The 18,490-nt window shown below is 45.5% G+C and overlaps 1 protein-coding gene across 1 annotated transcript in view; it reads right to left on the minus strand.

Moving 5' to 3' along the window:
• The window catches only part of SAE1 (SUMO1 activating enzyme subunit 1), a 68,153-nt gene extending 49,687 nt beyond the window's left edge, over positions 1–18,466 (minus strand). The window contains exons 1-4 of the mRNA XM_036834397.1: positions 18,271–18,466; positions 7,140–7,251; positions 2,534–2,707; positions 214–356 (exon numbers count right to left, since the gene is read on the minus strand). Coding sequence (XP_036690292.1) covers positions 214–356; positions 2,534–2,707; positions 7,140–7,251; positions 18,271–18,368 — 527 coding nt within the window. The 5' untranslated portion in view covers positions 18,369–18,466. The remainder of the gene's footprint in view (positions 1–213; positions 357–2,533; positions 2,708–7,139; positions 7,252–18,270) is intronic.
• Positions 18,467–18,490: the final 24 nt, after the last annotated feature.

Here is an 18,490-nt window from a genome sequence, read left to right on the forward strand (position 1 = left end):
TCTAGAGGAGACCATCAATTTGGAAGGCAGGGGCCACATCTCCTATAATTCTGAGCACACAATCTATATATTTAGTAAGCTGTTAATGAATTGGTTTCCCAAAGTTCTAAGTATTATAGTTAAATACTTTCCTTAAATGGTTCATTTCCTACCACTAAATAGGACTACATTTTGAAAAGGCTTTATGTTCTCTCCTCCTCTCCCCAGACTTACTCTACAAATTCATGCTCTCCGAGATTGGCAAACGTGTATCCGTGGTAGCCAAAAACATCTCCTGTAAAGAACTTGATGCTATTTTTGTGACAGATCTGGTCAACTTTAACTATGATATCCCTGGAGCAGCAAGTCAGACATACCTGCAGAAAGAAAGAAAGTGGCTGGATGTGAGTTGTGCAGACTGTGAATCACCGCCCTGATGTCTAAATACACCTTAATGAACAGTCTCTCTGGGCATGGATAAAGCCAGTTTCAAACTGGTACAACAGGTTCTTTGGATGCTATGGTTAGAAGACAAAAGAAAAGTTGCAGGTTTCAGTGTGTAGAAAATGTAAATCATGAGACGGTCACTTCACCTTCTGCAACCAAAATGAAACGTGTTTAGCTATTAAGTAAAAGGCACTCGATGAATTTGTTTCCCCTAAACCATGAACATATATAAACCACATTTCACAGTTTTCAGGAAAAGGAAAAGACAGTAATATAACTTAGAGGAAGTTATTTCTAAATCATTAAACCTATTAATATCTGAATAAGCTATGGCAAGAAACAAAACCAGTTTTTAAAATTTACCCAAAGGTCATGTTTAAATACAACGGCATTTTTCCCCCTTCTTTTGACTGATATGTTAAGATAAAGAAAATAAACAAGTCCTGTTGAGATTATTTTTCCACAGTTTTCGATGTGAAACTTTATCTGAATTTAAGGACAAAAGAAAAGGTTACAGCCCAAGTGACCTCCCATTCAGACTTAGACAATGAGACGGTGATTCACTCAGTGGAATTATCAATGTTGCTCTGAGGCCTCTAAGTTGTGTTCCAGTAAGTTGAGGTATTAGACATGGCTAAGTTTTACTGCACAGAACACAGAACACCTTTTCGGGAGAAGCTTTGTGATCAGGGGCAAGAAGACAACTTCTAAATTGCACGTGTTTTCTTCTGAACATAGAAAGTTGGAGAAGGATTTTCATTTGATAAACCTCTTGCTGTTCTCTGGCAGCCTGAATATTGAAATAACGCTCACAGAGCAACGTGTGTCTCTGCTGCCATTCAAAGGATGCAGTCACCCGAGGAAAAGTCAAATCGAAAAGATAAGACAGGTGCAGCTGAACATGCAATCAACTGACCGAATGGAGCCCTGCAGTCAAAACTGAGCGTGAAAACCTATGAAGACCAGTCAAACGTGACTCAAATATGAGGAAGTCACGCCTGCCCTGTGCACATGCGTTATACAAGCAACAGCCCCATGCTTCAGTTCTAACAAAGCTTCTAGTTGCTAGAAGTTCAAAGGACACCTAGAGTAAACCAAATGTGGTTACTACGGATAAAGAAATGAAGAGATGACTTACGTCCAAATGGAAAATGTTCCAATACCTGGACTTACAAAATAGAATAAAAAAAAATTTTTAAGGGACAAAATGCACAGATGATCCATCGTTCCAAGCCCACATTTGAACAGATGCACATATGAAATACAACAGTGTGAAAAACAAAACTACCAAACCCAATTTCTAACCTCTCACGTAATGGGTCCTTCATTTAAAAAACAAGTAGATCATCTGTGACTATTGCACGGTTATCCAACATTTGTTAAGCTTTTCCAGGGTACAGGGAGCCATGTCTGAAAGGTCACAGACACTGAAACAGAATTTAACTTATCCTTTCACCTCTGCAAAGATTTGGCAGTGAAATCAAATGAGGCTGGATATGCCTCGTTTGGCTTAAGACTACAGTGATTTTGTCTAGTTATCCATGGCAACATGGTCAAAGTGGCTGTGTGCAAGAAAGAGACAGAGACAGACCAAGATCAGGTGTGCTCTTTTTAAAGACAAAACACAAGCTGTAGTTTGGTATTTCTAACAACAAAAAAAAGACTCTGCTACAGAAATTCACCAACTTGTTAAGTTTTCAGAAGAAAACATTTGCAATAAAATGTAATAGAAGCTCTGTGCAAAAATTCTGGAAGGAAGACAAAACACCAATGATAAAACCTGGTCTTGGGAAAAATATGCCCAAAGAAGAAACCAAAAGGCAGCAACTCACAAGCAGCTAGAGCAGATTCAACAGACTGGATCTGCCTACCAACACACTCAGCATACTAAGGCAATACACTAATAAGGCATATACACTAAGGCAATATAAGACTTCAATCTACTAGGGCAATATATTAAAACTAAAGAATGGAACAGCTTAAAAACTTAATTGGGAAAAAGCTCAGATGTGAGATTCTAATGCTCCAGTGTACCTAGTATACATTCAACTAGTGCTTTAATTTGCTGAATTCCTGAAGCAGATTTTACATTCTCTATGAAACTTACAGCATCAAATTGGGTGAAAAACGACTCAGGTTTCTTTTCTATATTCTCAGTGTCCACCTTCACATCCACCATGGGGTTGAGATTCTGTGCGCGCTCCAAAGAGGCTTCGGCCCTGTTTCGGCCAACAGACCCAGTACGGATCAGGAACTGGGCTCCGGGGTCTTCTGGAGATACCTAGGAATAAATTTTTTTTTTTTAATACTTGAATTTGGGGGGAAAAACAAATGAACTTTTCCATTTTAAAGAATAACTAAAATATCTACCATCTAATTGTAGTACTACTGTTCCTATAGGAATCTGCCCAATGCAGACTCCCTATACTCTTTCCTTCTGAGGCTTTAAAACAGACATTTAACTTTTTTTTTTTTTTAACTGGGCACTGATGGTTAAAGAGCACCCCCTTGTGTTTATAATGAAAATTCACTCTAAACAAAAGAAGTCCATGCTTTCTTAAGTAAATTCTTAACTGCTAACAAAATGACATAATCATCAGTGCTAAGAGTTGACCAAATCCCTACCATGTGCCCAATTCTAAGCAATCAGAGAGAGACATTAAGTAATTTAAAGGATATAGTCCCTGCCTACAAGTGGTTTAAAATCAGACCAACACAAAAATTAGACACAATTAAGAATGTTTGAAACGAACTGTTAAATTCAATTAAAACTCAGAAAGGAGGACAGCTGAGCGGAGGTTGGAGCAGAGGGATAATTCCACTCGTAAGGCTGGACGTCAGCAGAAGAGAGCCTCAAAGACAGACAATATAATCACCTGACAGCCACCAGTAGGATTACAGATTCCACTGTTCAAAATGCATTTCTTCACACATCAGACATCTAATTTAATCATGAATCTCCATGTATGACCCCGCCACGTTCACCAAGACTGGGTTCAACAGAAGTAATCCTCCTCTCCTGCCAACTATCCACAGTATACACTCTCCCTCACTATCTTTCCTCCAAGCAAATGAGCTGGTCCTCCTCCCGTTCAAGGCCAGCCCTCTAACAGTATGCTTGACCCGACCCATCCCATCCCATCCCAGGGATCTCACCACACGCAGAGAGATAGTACATCATAGTGGTTAAAAGCCATGCTCTGGGATAATTCAGGTTGGATTCACAGCTGTGATTTGAATCCTGGCTCAACCACCTAAATGTGTGACCTTGAGTGAGTATGAGGGAATCACATGTAAAATGAGGATGTTACTAAAAGTGATGCACTACTAATCACTCCGCCAGGGGAGTCAGTACTACCTGTGCCCCACTCCTTGGCCTCACAGCTCCCGGCTCTCCTTCTCCCCCGCTGGACATTCCAGTTTCTGTATGGGCCCTCTTAGGTCCAGCTGTTCTCAGGATTCTACCTCGGAATCATTCATCTTTTCACTCTATATAGCTCCATAAACCAACTCCATGCCTCATAGTTTCTACCAAAATCCGCTGTTATTTCTCAAATTGCTCTTACTGGTACAGATTGCTTCCTGATCCATCTTGAGTCTTATATTAAATTGCCCACCAGAAAGTTCCCCCTGGAGATCCCATGGGCCAATCATAATCCGATTCCTATGTTTGTTGTCTCTGTTAACAAACAGAGACATCTCTGACGCATCCAGTCACCAGAGCCAGAAACCTGGTCTTCCTATCCTCTACATTTCCTTGATAGCAGCCACCAGGTGACGTGGCTAAGCGCACGGCCTCTGCCAGGAGTCGGACTGCCTGGGTCCTGGTGGTACCACTAACCGCTGTGACCTTGGCCGGGCCAATACTTCACTTTCTTTTCCTCCGTTTTCTTATGTGTAAAACAGGAATGATAATCCCTACATCTCAGAGTTATTTTGAGGCCTAAATGAGATACTACAACTACAGCTCCTAGAACAGCGTCCAGCACTTGCAGTAAGTGTCAGCTGTTGTACTTCCTCCTTGCTTTCCCATATAGAATCCTACTGACTATACCACCGAAGCATCTCTCACCTCTCGGTGCTTCTCGCCATCTCTGTCCCCACTGTCATTCCGCAGACCCTTTTCATCTCTCACCTAAACTATTAAAGCAGCCTTCTAAGTAGTCTTCTGCCCCATATCTTGTGCCAACCACAGTCTACACAGTATTAGTGATCTACAGAAAGCCCAAAGCTGAAGTCACCCCTCGCCCATCTGAAACTCTTCAATGACTCCTCACCACCGAGAGAATTAAGTAAGTTTACAGCAGAGCTTACCAGCTGGCCCTTCGTGACTTGGACCTCACCTGCAATCTGCAACGTCCCCGCACCGCGGGCTTCACACTCTAAAAACACCAAACTGTTATATTCAATTTCTACCATGCTGTCTTGTGCTAATGTCCCCTGCCTAAAACACAGCTCCTCAAACCCTGAAAAAACTCTGCTTGTTTTTTAAGACTCAGCTCAGCACTCCAGGAAGTCTCTCTCATGTCCCCATGCCACAACCTGAGTCAGGTAGCCTGCTCTGGTTTCTGGAAAAAAATTGAGGATGGGAAGCAAATCTTGTGCATTTTTCTATCACTAGTAACTAGACTACTTCAGGGTAGGCAGCAGGTGCTCTTGGATGCTTGCTGACATAAACGAAATGAAAAACTCTAAGGGGCAGGAATTATCATCTTCATTTTATAGATGAACAAGCTAAGTCTCTGTGAGGTTAATTCCCTTTCCCAGCTTCAGAAGGTGTGATCTGAGCCCAAGCCTTCACGATTCCAAAGCTTCTGCATAATGCAGCCCCATCTTCCTGGGACGTTCCTAGTCAGGGACAAAAGCACAAGCAAACTACAAAAGGCAGAACCACCAGAGAGTGTTCATGAACTATGAAATTTATGAGATGGGAGTCAGGCTGGGTAAGCTGACTGGGACCAGGTTATATGAAGCCAGTGGTTCTCAACCCTCCCTGACTTTTAGACTCACCTGGAGAACTTTTATTTTTAAATAACTCCCCAAATATTCTAAAGCACAGATGGGACTGAGAACCACTGTGTCAGGCTTTGAAAACCAGTCAGAGGAGTCAGGCCTTACAGCGGAAGGCAAGCAGAAGGCACTATCAGTCTTTAAACTGAAGAAGCAACAGTTGACTCCAACTCTGGGTGGCATTCGTCCCAGCGCTGAGGCAGTGAGGGAACCACATCACACGCTCTCAGTGTTCTCTCATCCCCAGTCTCAGATTACCCAACCAAATGAGGAAGCTACCATCCCATTGTGGTTTCGTTTTTCCACACCAAGGGCCTCCAGGTTTTGGAACCATCCTTCCTTGGGTGTCCACTCTTACCCTCTCTACACAAGGCAAACAAATTCTTCCCCTGGATGGGGTGTTCCTGCCACTAGGGGGCACTGTGGCTGGTGGGCGGGGGGATGTCAAAGCTGGGTGGGTTCAGTTAATTATCTGGCAGCTTGCTTGCAGGGATTTTCTTTCCTTAGAAAGTTCTGAATTCAAGTCAAAAATCAATTTGTGACTGTGATATTAAGTGAGCCAACCCATGTGTCTCTTTGTATTGCAGGAGAATTAAAACAACAAAAATTCTAGATATTATTTTCTCCTGAAACTCCAAACAAGGTGAGCTTTTAAAAATTTCATTAACATTTACTTTTGTCTACAGAGCCTATACCTCACACTGTGTGTGCTAGTTACTTAGCATGCGACAGGAACCCTGTTCATTGCCTAAAAGGAAAAAAAGACACAAATAATATCATGTGACAACACAATTTTTGAAATATTTTAACTAAAAAAATATATGATTTCTGGAATTTGCTTTAAAAAACTGTCCCAAAAAATACAGGGGAAAAGATAAATAAAAAGATCAACAAAACATTGGTATCTGTAGAAGCTAAGTAGGTGGGGTGTCAAATATTATTCTACTTCTGTATATATTTGAAATTTTCCATAAAAGAAAACCAAAATGTCATTGAGGCATGAGAATGTAGACAAAGCAGCAGTTATTTTCACTTTGGAGAAAAGACAGGTCAGAGAAAGCCTCATAGGAGTTGGGCACTATGGTTCTATTATCAATTAAATAACATTTTATCATATAATTAACTATTGGAGGCTTATTACATGCAGGCACTACATTAAGTGGTCCATATACATTCTCTCTGATCCAACATTTCCCAAGGTAATGCCTGTGAAGCATCTCCATCAAGATCTCCTGAGATACCTTTGTTTTTCTTCTGAGATACCCTTTAAATGTATATATTCCTGAGCCTTATCTCAGACTTTATAAAGTAGAATCATTAGGGGTGAAAGCTACACCAAAATAAAGCCCCGAGGCAATTCTGCATTTTAAATGAGTGATTCAGGTGATTTACGGGTACAAGTTGGAAAAGCACTCTTCTACTCCTCACAATCACCCTCCAAGGGAGATGCTAACTCCACTTTACAGACAGGCAAGACCAGCCAGGAGACGAGAGCCTCCACTGGCTGATCACGTAGGATATGGTGGAGCTGAATTCAAACCCGGTGCTGGCGCTGTCAGTCTCCAAGGGCTACAGTGCCACGGACGCCAGCCCTCCTCTTTCACAGCCCAGAAGGGGCAAGTAAGAAGACACGAAATCTCCACGTGTTTATACTAAAGAGGGGAGATGGCGAAGGAGAGTGATAAGGTGGCAGAACATCTCACCTGCTCGTGATCCAGCATGGTCAGTCCTTTCACTCCGGCCAGGATGAGATTCTTGGCGATTTCAGCCCCGAGTCCCTTCATGCCAACAAGAAGCACCCGGGAGGCCCGCAGCCTACAAGGCAGATATTGTCAACGGATGAAAGAGGACAGTGGAAGCTCCCCGAATCATTGAAGAACAAGACAAGACAAAAACAGGGAAATGATCTTGGATTTCATTAACTGCACTTAAGCATCCAGGCCTCAAATCTTGAAAAAGAGACAGGCTCCAATCTATCCTGCTGAGAACAATTCATTCAACAAATATTTATTGAACACCTATTATGCCAGGCCCCCCTCCAAAGTGTGGAAATACAGCAGTGAATAAACAGACACAATTCCTGCCCTCAGAGCTTGTATTTTGTAGAGACAGACAAACAAATAGAGATATATAATATCTCAAAAAGTGAAGAAAATCAAGCATGATATGGATCAGGAAAGATGGAGGATGTGACTTTAGTCAGAATGATCGTGAAGGCCTTTCCACGGAGGTGCTGAGCAAAAATCAAAATGAAATGAAGGACATACATACAGATACTTGGGAGAGGAACATTCCAGGTAGAGAAAAAAGCAAGTGCAAAAGCCCCGAAGCACAGGAGTGCTTGGCATATTCCAGGAGCAGGAAGGCAGAAAGAGCAGCTGAAGAGCAGTGAGCAAAGGGAAGAATGGGGGACTTCCCTGGCAGTCCAGTGGTTAAGACTTCACCTTCCAATGCAGGGGGTGCGGGGTTTGATCCCTGGTCAGGGAACTAAGATCCCACATGCCTCCCTGCCAAAACACCAAAACATAAAACAGAAGCAATAATGTAACAAATTCAATAAAGACTTTTAAAATGGTCCACATCAAAAAAATCTTAAAAAAGGGAAGAATGGTAGATGAGGCTGTAGACAGAGTCAGGGGCCACATCATGAAGGCTCTTACAGGCACTGTCAGGATTCTGGATTTTATTCTAAACATGATGGAAAGCCATGCGGTGGGGGCAGGGTTGCGGTTGGAAGGGGAAGAGTGTCACAGTTAAGGTGAGAGAGGATGACGGCTTGGACTAGTGTGACAGCAGAAGAGAAGGGGAGAAGGGGTACTATTTAAGCTATAACACACAAGGTGGCACGAAAGAGGGCGCATCTGGGAAGTGTTTAGCTCATTCTGAGCCTGTAGAGTGACAGAAGATGAGGCTTAAAAAAAAAAATGGTAGGGCTTCCCTGGTGGCGCAGTGGTTGGGAATCCGCCTGCCAATGCAGGGGACATGGGTTCGAGCCCTGGTCCGAGAAGATGCCACATGCTGCGGAGCAACTAAGCCCGTGCGCCACAACCACTGAGCCTGCGCTCTAGAGCCCACATGCCACAACTACTGAAGCCCGCGCACCTAGAGCCCATGCTCCGCAACAAGAGAAGCCACCACAATGAAAAGCCCGCACACCGCCATGAAGAGCAGCCCACGCACAGCAACTAGAGAAAGCCCACACACAGCAAGGAAGACCCAATGCAGCCAAAAATAAATAAATTAAATAAATAAATTTTAAAAAAAAAAGTAGTCAGAGAAGTCTGGACTTAACTCTGAGGTCAGCAGAAAGCAGTATAGGTCCACAATACCTTATTCGAAATCCCTTGAACCAGAAGTGTTTCAGAATCAGAATTTTTCATATTTGAAAAAGGAAATAAAGGGAATTCCCTTTGGGTCCAGTGGTTAGGACTCCGTGCTTTCACTGCTGAGGGCCCGGGTTCAATCACTGGTTGGGGAACTAAGATCCCACAAGCCGTGCCGTAGGCCAAAAAAAGAAAACAAGAAAAAAAAAAAGGAAATAAAGAGTCTGCATCATATATCATGAAAAACCCCATCAGGATCTTAGGCAGCACCCTGTAATCAAACTCATTAATATTTTTGCAGCAAATGTATGATTATTCACACTGAAAAGCATTAGTAAGAACTAAGAATAGTCTCACCTAAATTCAAGTTCTGCTGACCAATGAGTTTGCTCCTAATTTATGAAATGAGTCCATTCTCATCAAGTACCACTACTAAGGAGAACATGCAGAAACTCTTTTCCAAAAATGGTTCTAATAATTATGGACACTTGCATGTCATCAGGCTAGAAGTCTTTAATGGGAATGATGGCTGATAAAATCGAGTCCTGCATTGATTCTTTTTTTTTTTTTTTTAATTTTTGACTGCATTGGGCCTTCATTGCTGCACACGGGCTTTCTCTAGTTGCGGTGAGCAGGGGTTACTCTTCGTTGCGGTGCGCGGGCTTCTCATTGCGGTGGCTTCTCTTGTTCCTGCACTGATTCTTGATGCTAGCAGATTTGGGATTTCCTTCAGTGATATGACCAAAGGGTAAAATAGCAGGGGATGGGGGGGAGGGAGAGAACATTGACATAGGCATATGTCTGGGGCTCAGCTTCTCCATTATTGCTTTTTCTACACGGCCCTTCCACTACCAACCATAGCCTAGCTGACAGGAGCCTTTCAAGTGACAATTCCACTTCACCAGAATAATTGGGCAGAGGGCTTAGGGTATACAAGCAAGGTAAATAACAGAGATGCTAGCAATGAGCAGGTCTCTTATCACAGATTGATAGCATTACACCAGCAGAGGGGAGGAGGAAGGAAGCCACGCAGCCTTCCAGAGTCACTCCAATCCCTTGAGAATCAGCACATATAATAAATAAGCAATGTTTCCAAAGACAACATCGTGCACATACCAAACCTGTGGCATTAGAAAGGCTGAGCAGCCGTGCATTTAGCTGTACCTTCCAGGTCTCTGCTCTCACTGTTAGCCTGCGAGCCCTCCCTTCACCTGGTCCTAACACTGATGTGCCTGGAACTCCAGGTTCCACGGTCCCTCTCAGTCTGAATGACAGTCTTTTGCTGTTTGACTGCTGTATCTACCTCAAGGATACAGCTAGACCAGCCCCACTCACTTCTGGGAAATCTGTACCCTCAAACGTTACCAATGGCCCCCTCATCTCCAAACCCACTAACTTCTCCTCAGGCTCTGTTTTCCTTGCTGCTCCTTCAGCAACGGGCATGGCCCATCACTAATGCCCTCCAGGTGTGAAGACTTGGGCTTGACTTCTGGCTCTGCCACTTCCTAACTGGGTGACCCGGGCAAACTGCACGACCTCTCTGACCTTCAGTCTATTCATCTGTAAAATGGAGATACCAATTCTGACTTCATGATTTAATCTCCTTGACGACCTGGTCAAACATGTATGCAAAACCACCTGGCATCCTCCCCATCACAGAACACGTGCTCCATAAAAGTTACTTGAGGGGCTTCCCTGGTGGCGCAGTGGTTGAGAATCTGCCTGCCAATGCAGGGGACGCGGGTTCAAGCCCTGGTCCGGGAAGATCCCACATGCCGCGGAGCAACTTGGCCCGTGAGCCACAATTACTGAGCCTCCGCGTCTGGAGCCTGTGCTCCGCAACGAGAGGCCGCGATAGTGAGAGGCCCGCGCAACGCGATGAAGAGTGGCCCCCGCTCGCCACAACTAGAGAAAGCCCTCACACAGAAACGAAGACCCAACACAGCCATAATTAATTAATTAATTAATTAATTAAAAAAAACAGACAAACAAAAAAAAAACCCTCAAATGTGTATGTGTGTGTGTCTTTAAAAAAAAAAAAAAGAATCAGTGCAGGAACAAGAGAAGCTATTTATTCATTCATTCATTCAGTCATTCATTTATTTTTAGCTGCGTTGGGTCTTCGCTGCTGTGCACAGGCTTTCTCTAGTTGCAGCGAGCGGGGGCTACTCTTCATCGCGGTGCGCAGGCTTCTCACTGTGGTGGCTCCTCTTGTTGCGGAGCACGGGCTCTAGGCTTCAGTAGTTGTGGCACGCAGGCTCAGCAGTTGTGGCTCGCGGGCTCTAGAGCGCAGGCTCAGTAGTTGTGGCGCACGGGCTTAGTTGCTCCGCGGCATGTGGGATCTTCCCGGAGCTGGGCTCGAACCCATGTCCCCTGCATTGGCAGGCAGATTCTTAACCTCTGCACCACCAGGGAAGCCCCTCAAGTAACATTTATGGAGCACCTGTTCTATGATGGGGAGGATGCCAGGTGGTTTTGCATACATGTTTGCCAGCTGCAAACTTTAAATCAGACTTTAAACCCTGCAGACTTTAAAACACAACGTTCCACACACCTGAAACGCACCCTGTCTTCCTCTCTCTGCCTAGTCAAGCCTTTCCTCCAGACTTCAAACCCCAACTCGAATGCCATTTCCTCAAAAAGTCCTTATCATGGCAGACTCAGGCGAGTACCCTCTAAACTCTTCAAGCAACTGCTCCACATAAATGCCTCTGACATAAATCACATGCAGCCCATGGCCTCTCTAGGATCCCTCCATCCTAGAGAGCTCCATAGACTCTGACTGCTCGGGAGGGTTTTGGGGTTCTGTTTGTTTGTTTTGTTTTGTTTTTGTGGCCATGCCTCGTAGCATGCCAGATCTTAGTTCCCCGACCAGGTATCAAACCCATGCCCCCTGCAGTGGAAGCTTGGAGGCTTAACCACTGGACCGCCAGGGAAGTCCCTTGGGAGGTTTTTTAATTCAACTGCCAACAAACACTGAATATCATGTTTATCTTTTTAATCCTTAACCATTCTAGGGGCCCTGAGATTACTGCTTATTTATGGCTCAATTACATGAAAAGCACTTAAAATAGTACCTGGCACACAGTCAGCACTGAAGGATGTTGGCTATCATTACTCAGACTCTAATGCAGCAATTCCCTTCTTGGAATCAATCCTACAGAAATACTCACGTGGGCACAAAAATCATGTACAATGCTATTCACAGCAGCGTCGTCCACCACTTCCCTCCATCTTCACAGCCACACAGCCCTACTCTGAGCCACCATTTCTCACCTATAAAACCACAAGAGCCTGACACCTGGCTTCCCTGCTTCCAATTCCTGCCCCCCAACAATCCACTGTCCCCATCTCAGGTAGAGAGCTTCTAAACCTGACCACGCCACTCTCCTGCTCAGACCTTTCAATGGTTCCCATGCAAGCTCCTTACCAACAGCCCTGCATACCACTCCTGCCTGTCTCATCCTACTCTCGCCCCTGGTAACTTACCTACAGCTGGGCTGGCCTTCCTTGATCCCAGAAAGTGCCACATTTGCTCCCACCGTAGCATTAGCTACAGCATTAGCTACAGCATTAGCTGTTCTCTCTGCTTCTTCCCCTAACTCTTCACATGACCCATTCTTTAGGTCTCAGCTCAACTGCCCCTCCTTAAAAAAGTCCACACTGGCCACCTAATCCAAAATAGGTCTACATCTTTTCTATCTGGAATTTTGCTACTTGTTTATGTGTTCATTGCTCGTTCCTCCATTATAATGTCAGTAAGCTCCAGAAACCATGGTATCTCTAGCATCTATGACTGTGCTTGGGACTTACCACACTGTTACTCCAATTGCTATTGAATTAATAGATACACCAGGACTTCCCTGGTGGTGCAGTGGTTAAGAATCCGCCTGCCAATGCAGGGGACACGGGTTTGAGACTTGGTCTGGGAAGATCCAACGTGCCGTGGAGCCACTAAGCCCAGGCGCCACAACTACTGAGCCTGCGTTCTAGAGCCCGTGAGCCGCAACTACTGAGCCCATGCGCCGCAACTACTGAGCCTGCGCACCTAGAGCCCATGCTCCGCAACAAGAGAAGCCACTGCGATGAGCAGCCCGCGCTGCAACGAAGAGTAGCCCCCGCTCGCCGCAACTAGAGAAAACCCACACACAGCAATGAAGACCCAACGCAGCCAAAAATAAATAAATAAATAAAATTTATTTTTAAAACAATACACCATGGGGCTTCCCTGGTGGCGCAGTGGTTGAGAGTCTGCCTGCCAATGCAGGGGACATGGGTTCGAGCCCTGGTCTGGGAAGATCCCACATGCCGCGGAGCAACTGGGCCCGTGTGCCACAACTACTGAGCCTACGCGTCTGGAGCCTGTGCTCTGCAGCAAGAGAGGCAGTGATAGTGAGAGGCCCGCGCACCGCGATGAAGAGCGGCCCCCGCTTGCCGCAGCTGGAGAAAGCCCTCGCACAGAAACGAAGGCCCAACACACCCAAAAATAAATAAATAAATAAATAAATAAATTTATAAAAAAATTACACTGTGACATACTGGGTATAGAGTCTATTGGTAACAACAGTGACAGTAATTACCAACCACAGAGGGCTAAGTTCCAGGCACTGAGCTAGGTACAGTACATACAGTGCCTCACTGAAACCTTGATTATGGTTCTTCACCGTTTTCCTCTCAGAAAAAAAGCACACATCCTAAATGTTGCATACAATTTCTCTCCCTAAAAGGCCAAATGGCTCCACAGGCCCCCAAGTAGGCCATCACGTTTCCATAGGAAAGAATCCACGTCTGCCTTGAGAAAGGAAAAAAACTGAGGTTCAGAAAAGGTGTCTAAGCTCTCACAGCTAATGGGTGCCCAGAGCTGGGATCCCAAATTCAATTCTAACCAGGATCTGTGATTTTTTTTTTCCCTCTCTCAATGTCTCCCCCATGCTGCCTTGCATATAGTAGGTTCTGAATAAATACTTGCTGATTTACTCTCCTCTCTACTTCTGCTGCCATGGGAATACCTTTTCAATTTCTGGGAAGGAACCAGTCTTTACACCACAATCTGAATTCACAATACATACTGTGAGGTAAGTCAAGCCAATGAATTCCACTCATGATTAAAAATTCTGAAGACGACCAAATTCATATTCCAACCACATTGAGAGTCTAATGCGTGAGAGTGAGTCATGCAAAAATCCTGTATAAGATGATTTCGAGTAGGGCGAGCACAACGTCCCCAAGGCCAGAGAGAGCTTTAGCATATTTGAGGAACATAAAGATACAAGCAGCTTGAATGGAGTGAGCCAGGGAGATGCAGGCAAGGTCGGACAAGGCAGGGCAGGAAAGGCAATGGATTTTAAAAGATCTGAGTATACAGGAAATCACTGGAAGGCTTTAAGCAGGATTGCTGTGATCTGTTTTTTAAATTTAAATCAGTTTGGCTGCTGTGTGGAGGATGGATTATAAAGAGTCACACGTGGAACAGGGGAGACCAGGGAGGAACTGTTGAGGTGATCTGAGACAATGGGTGTAGCTTGGACTAAGAAAGGAGAATGAGACAGAGCTTGAAGCAGAGCCTAGAGAAATTCCCAATAGACTGGATGTGGACAGAAAGGACAGAGGCTCCTAGGTTTCTGGTCACTGTGACCAGAAAAATGATGGGGCCACTTGGAAGATCTGACCATTTTCTCCTTCTAAAAATACTCTCTTCTTCACTTACAGTACAGTACTTCTCACTTAAATCTACAATCCTGCTCCATCCAACTGCCCATTCATTATACTTACTTAAATGTCCTGTCAGAATCCAAGACAGAACTTAAGACTTCCTCACCTCGACCTGCTTGGGCAAATCTGCTCCTCCTACAGTCTTCCTTGTCCTTTTGGAGTTTCCACTCATCCCACTGACGACTACTTTATCTCATTTATCTCAACCTATTTCCTATTTATGGAAATATGACATTCTCCTTCATAACCACACTATTAGCACATCTAGAAAATAATTCCCAAATATCATCTAACAGGACTGAATACTCAAATTTCCCCTATTGCCTAAAAGATGTTTTTTAGGGAAGTTTTCTTTTTGAACCAGGATCCAGTCAGGGTTACACCTTGCACTTGGCTCCACCCTTTACTCTCTTAATCTAGAACAGTCCCTTTGCTTGTTTTTTCCATGACATTGACTTCTGGAAGAGAACCAGGGCAGTCGTCTTGTAAAACGTCCCACATTCTGGACATCTCATCATTACCTCAATGGTGCCCTTTAATTTGTTCCTCTGTTCTGTGAAAACATGATATCTGGGCGGAAAACATTGAAGATGATGCACTGAGGTTCTTATTTCATTACATCAGAAGACACATTATTAAATATTTCTAAGTGAAGTCGATTTTATTCCTTCTGATGCTCAAACTGTCCCAAATTTGGCCAATTCTCTAGATTTTTAAATGCTGGCAACTAATTTCAAAAAACTTAAAACATTGTATGAGAGATACACACCAGTTTTTAACCTCCAGACTGTATGAGTTCCCTTGAAGACCCTTTTTATTATTATTTGTCTCCCTTCCAATTCTCTGACAACCTTGGTCCAACATTATAGAGTCAGAGGCAAAACTGTAGCCAGAATGCAGTCTGTTGATTCCCAGGCTGCTTTCTATTTCACAAGGAACCCCAGTCCCCGAAGTTCTCCTATCCCACTTGGAGTTCCCTTAGAGACAATTTCCCTTAGAGACAATTTCCCTTAGAGACAAAGTCAATTTGCTTTGTGGAGCCTCCTTCCTTTCTGTACAGAGGAGGAAATCACTGCCTTTCCTTCTCCAAAGAGCTGCTATGAGACTCAGCTGAAAAAGGGACAAGAGAGCACTTTAATCAACTCTGTAAGACTGTATACAAATCTATAGATTCCAAATTATAGCTAACCCCTTCCTACCCTCCCAGGACCCTCAGCCAATCCTTTTTAGGTTCTCCGCTGAGTTCTAGACATCTTCACTTCCTCAGAATAACTCCCACCTCCCGAGAATTCCATACCCCGACTTTGACTTGCCCCTTAGGTCACCTCTCCCTCAGGAGCCCTCCATCCATTCTTTAACGCTCCTCAGATAAATCATTCATTCCTACCCCTCTGACAGCTCCCTCACTAATTCCAGTTTAATCCTCACCAACTTTACCCTCCCTCAAACAAAACCACCTGCTGCCCCCAACGCCTGGGATCAACCCTTCTAGTACACTTAGGATACCCTTCTCAACCCTTCAGGAACCCCTAACATTCCTTCAAACGGCAGTTCCTAGACTCATTCGACACTATGTCTTCAGGCCCATTCTCATCATTTAATCCCCAGTCTTCTATTTCAGGTGCCTTCAACCCTCAGTCCAGTGCTTGCTAATGCCTCCTAATGCGCCCTCCTCCCCAATCACAGAAGGCTCCATACACCTGAAATGAGCCTGAAGTGACCCCCACCTCACCCCACCCACCACACACGCTCTCTCACCAAAAAGTTCTAGAAGCTCCCGCCCCTCAAACCTCTTGACCTGCCTGCCTCCCCAACCCTTCGATCAATTAATTCTGCCCTCTGTACTCACGCACATCACATAACCACCCCCCATCACCCAGACCTCATCACTGAACTCAACCACTCACATATTTCTACTTACATGTATAGTAAACAGCTAAAACGTTAAGTCCAAAAGAGAACTGCTGATTCTTCCCCCACCTCAGTCAGTAAAGGCACTTCCATCTTTCCAACTGCTTCGGCCAAAAACCTTGGAGGCAACCTAGAGTTCTGCCTCTCCCACTCCACACATTTAATCCTTCAGCAAAGCCTGTCCCCTCTACCTTCAAATTATATCCAGAATCTACATCTGACCCCTTCCCTAGAGTTCCAAGCCACCATTACTTGCATCTCAAGGAGATTACCGCAGCAGCCTCCTAAGCGGAATCCTTATTTCCACTTCTGCCCACTTCCACCTGTTCTCCATGCAGCAAGAGCGATCCTTTTCAAACACAACTCAGATCGTGTTACTCCTTTGCTCAAAACTCTCCAACAGGTTTCCCAGCACACTTAGAATTCAAAAGCTACCTCCTGGGACTTCCCTGGTGGCACAGTGGTTAAGAATCCACCTGCCAATGCAGGGGACACGGGTTCGAGCCCTGGTCCGGGAAGATCCCACATGCCGTGGAGAAACTAAGCCCGCGCACCACAACTGCTGAGCCCACGTGCCACAACTACTGAAACCTACACGCCTAGAGCCTGTGCTCCGCAACAAGAGAAGCCACTGCAATGAGAATCCCACGCACCGCAATCAACAGTAGCCCCCGCTCGCCGCAACTAGAGAAAAGCCCGCGCGCAGCTACGAAGACCCAACGCAGCCAAAAATAAATCAATTAATTAATTTAAAACAGAAAAAAAAAAAAAAGCTACCCCTCATTTGGTTCCAGCCACCCTGTTGCTCTCATTTGCCAAGCATGCTCTGTCTGGCCTCTAGGATTTTACACTTGTCCCCGATGCTAGAAAGGTCTTCCCAGATGGCCACACGGCTTTTCCTTTCATACAGGTCCGAGGCTCAATGTTACCTCTTCAGAGGCCTCCCCTGGCCTCCCTATCAAAATAGCTCTCCCACCTCACCATCCTTTATTGATCCTCTTTCCCTGCTTTATTTCTTCTCCCTAGCACTTGCATTGCCTAATATGTTATTATTTCTTTATGTGTATTGCCTCCCCCACCGGAACGTAAGCTCCAAGTGGGCAAGGAGTCTGCCTAGTTCATTAATACCCGCTCAGCGCCGGTGGCAGGTGCTCAATAAATATCTGATCAAATCGACCACCTCTTTCAAAGACCTCATCCCCTCCTAAAATTACTCCCCCATGCCCAAGGTATCCCCAATCCTGTCCTCTCGGGACACACCCCCAGATCTAGACACAAGCAATCTCTTCGGGTACCTCCAGCCCCGCCAGACTCTCCGAGCCTCTCAGGAACCTCACTTGAAATTACTTGCTCCAAAACTCCTCGAAAAAAACCCTCACTCTTTCAGACTGGCCCACCCCTTAGAGGCCACAAGAATGAATGTAAGCTCGCATCTGTTGGGCTCGCCAGTCTCTCCAGCATCCAGCAGAGAACAGGTTTCCACTACCTATGAATGAATGAACTATGCCCCCCCATTTTCATCGTTTCCATGCATTCCTGGCCCCCCCTTTTCCCTAAGTCCCCAACCCCGATCCAAACGCCACCATCGCTCCCTTCGGGCGTCGAGTTCCTGAGTCTGCATCCTCCGGATCTCTCAGAACTCCCCCAGCTCCCCTTCTAGAGGTCGCCAATTCCTCGGAACGGCCCTCCCACCACCTAGGACGTTCCCTCTTCCCATACCTTCCGAGGAAACATCCCAAATCAACCCCTCCAGTCCTCTCGTGAAGGCGACCACGGCCGGGTACACGATTCCCGCCTCCTCTCTTCAAATTAAACCCTCCGGCTCCCCAACGCCTCAGGCCAGACCACCCTCCAAACCCTCAGTCCCACAAGCCGCACCGGCCCTGACCGTTTCTGGGCCTCCAATCCCCAGAGACGGATCTGCCGGTCATACTGAGCCGCCTCCTCCTCGCTGATACCGCCGCCCGCCTCCTCCTTCTCCACCATGGCGCCGGCTCTCGCCGCCGGAGCTCTGGTCCTGCTCACGGCAACCGCCCGCCGGCCCCACAAGCCGCCAACCGCCGCGGGCCGCGCGCCCAGGCCGCATCTGCGCCTGCGCCAGGGATCGC

Source organism: Balaenoptera musculus, chromosome 19 (assembly GCF_009873245.2).
Source record: "Balaenoptera musculus isolate JJ_BM4_2016_0621 chromosome 19, mBalMus1.pri.v3, whole genome shotgun sequence".
Classification (NCBI taxonomy): domain Eukaryota; kingdom Metazoa; phylum Chordata; class Mammalia; order Artiodactyla; family Balaenopteridae; genus Balaenoptera; species Balaenoptera musculus.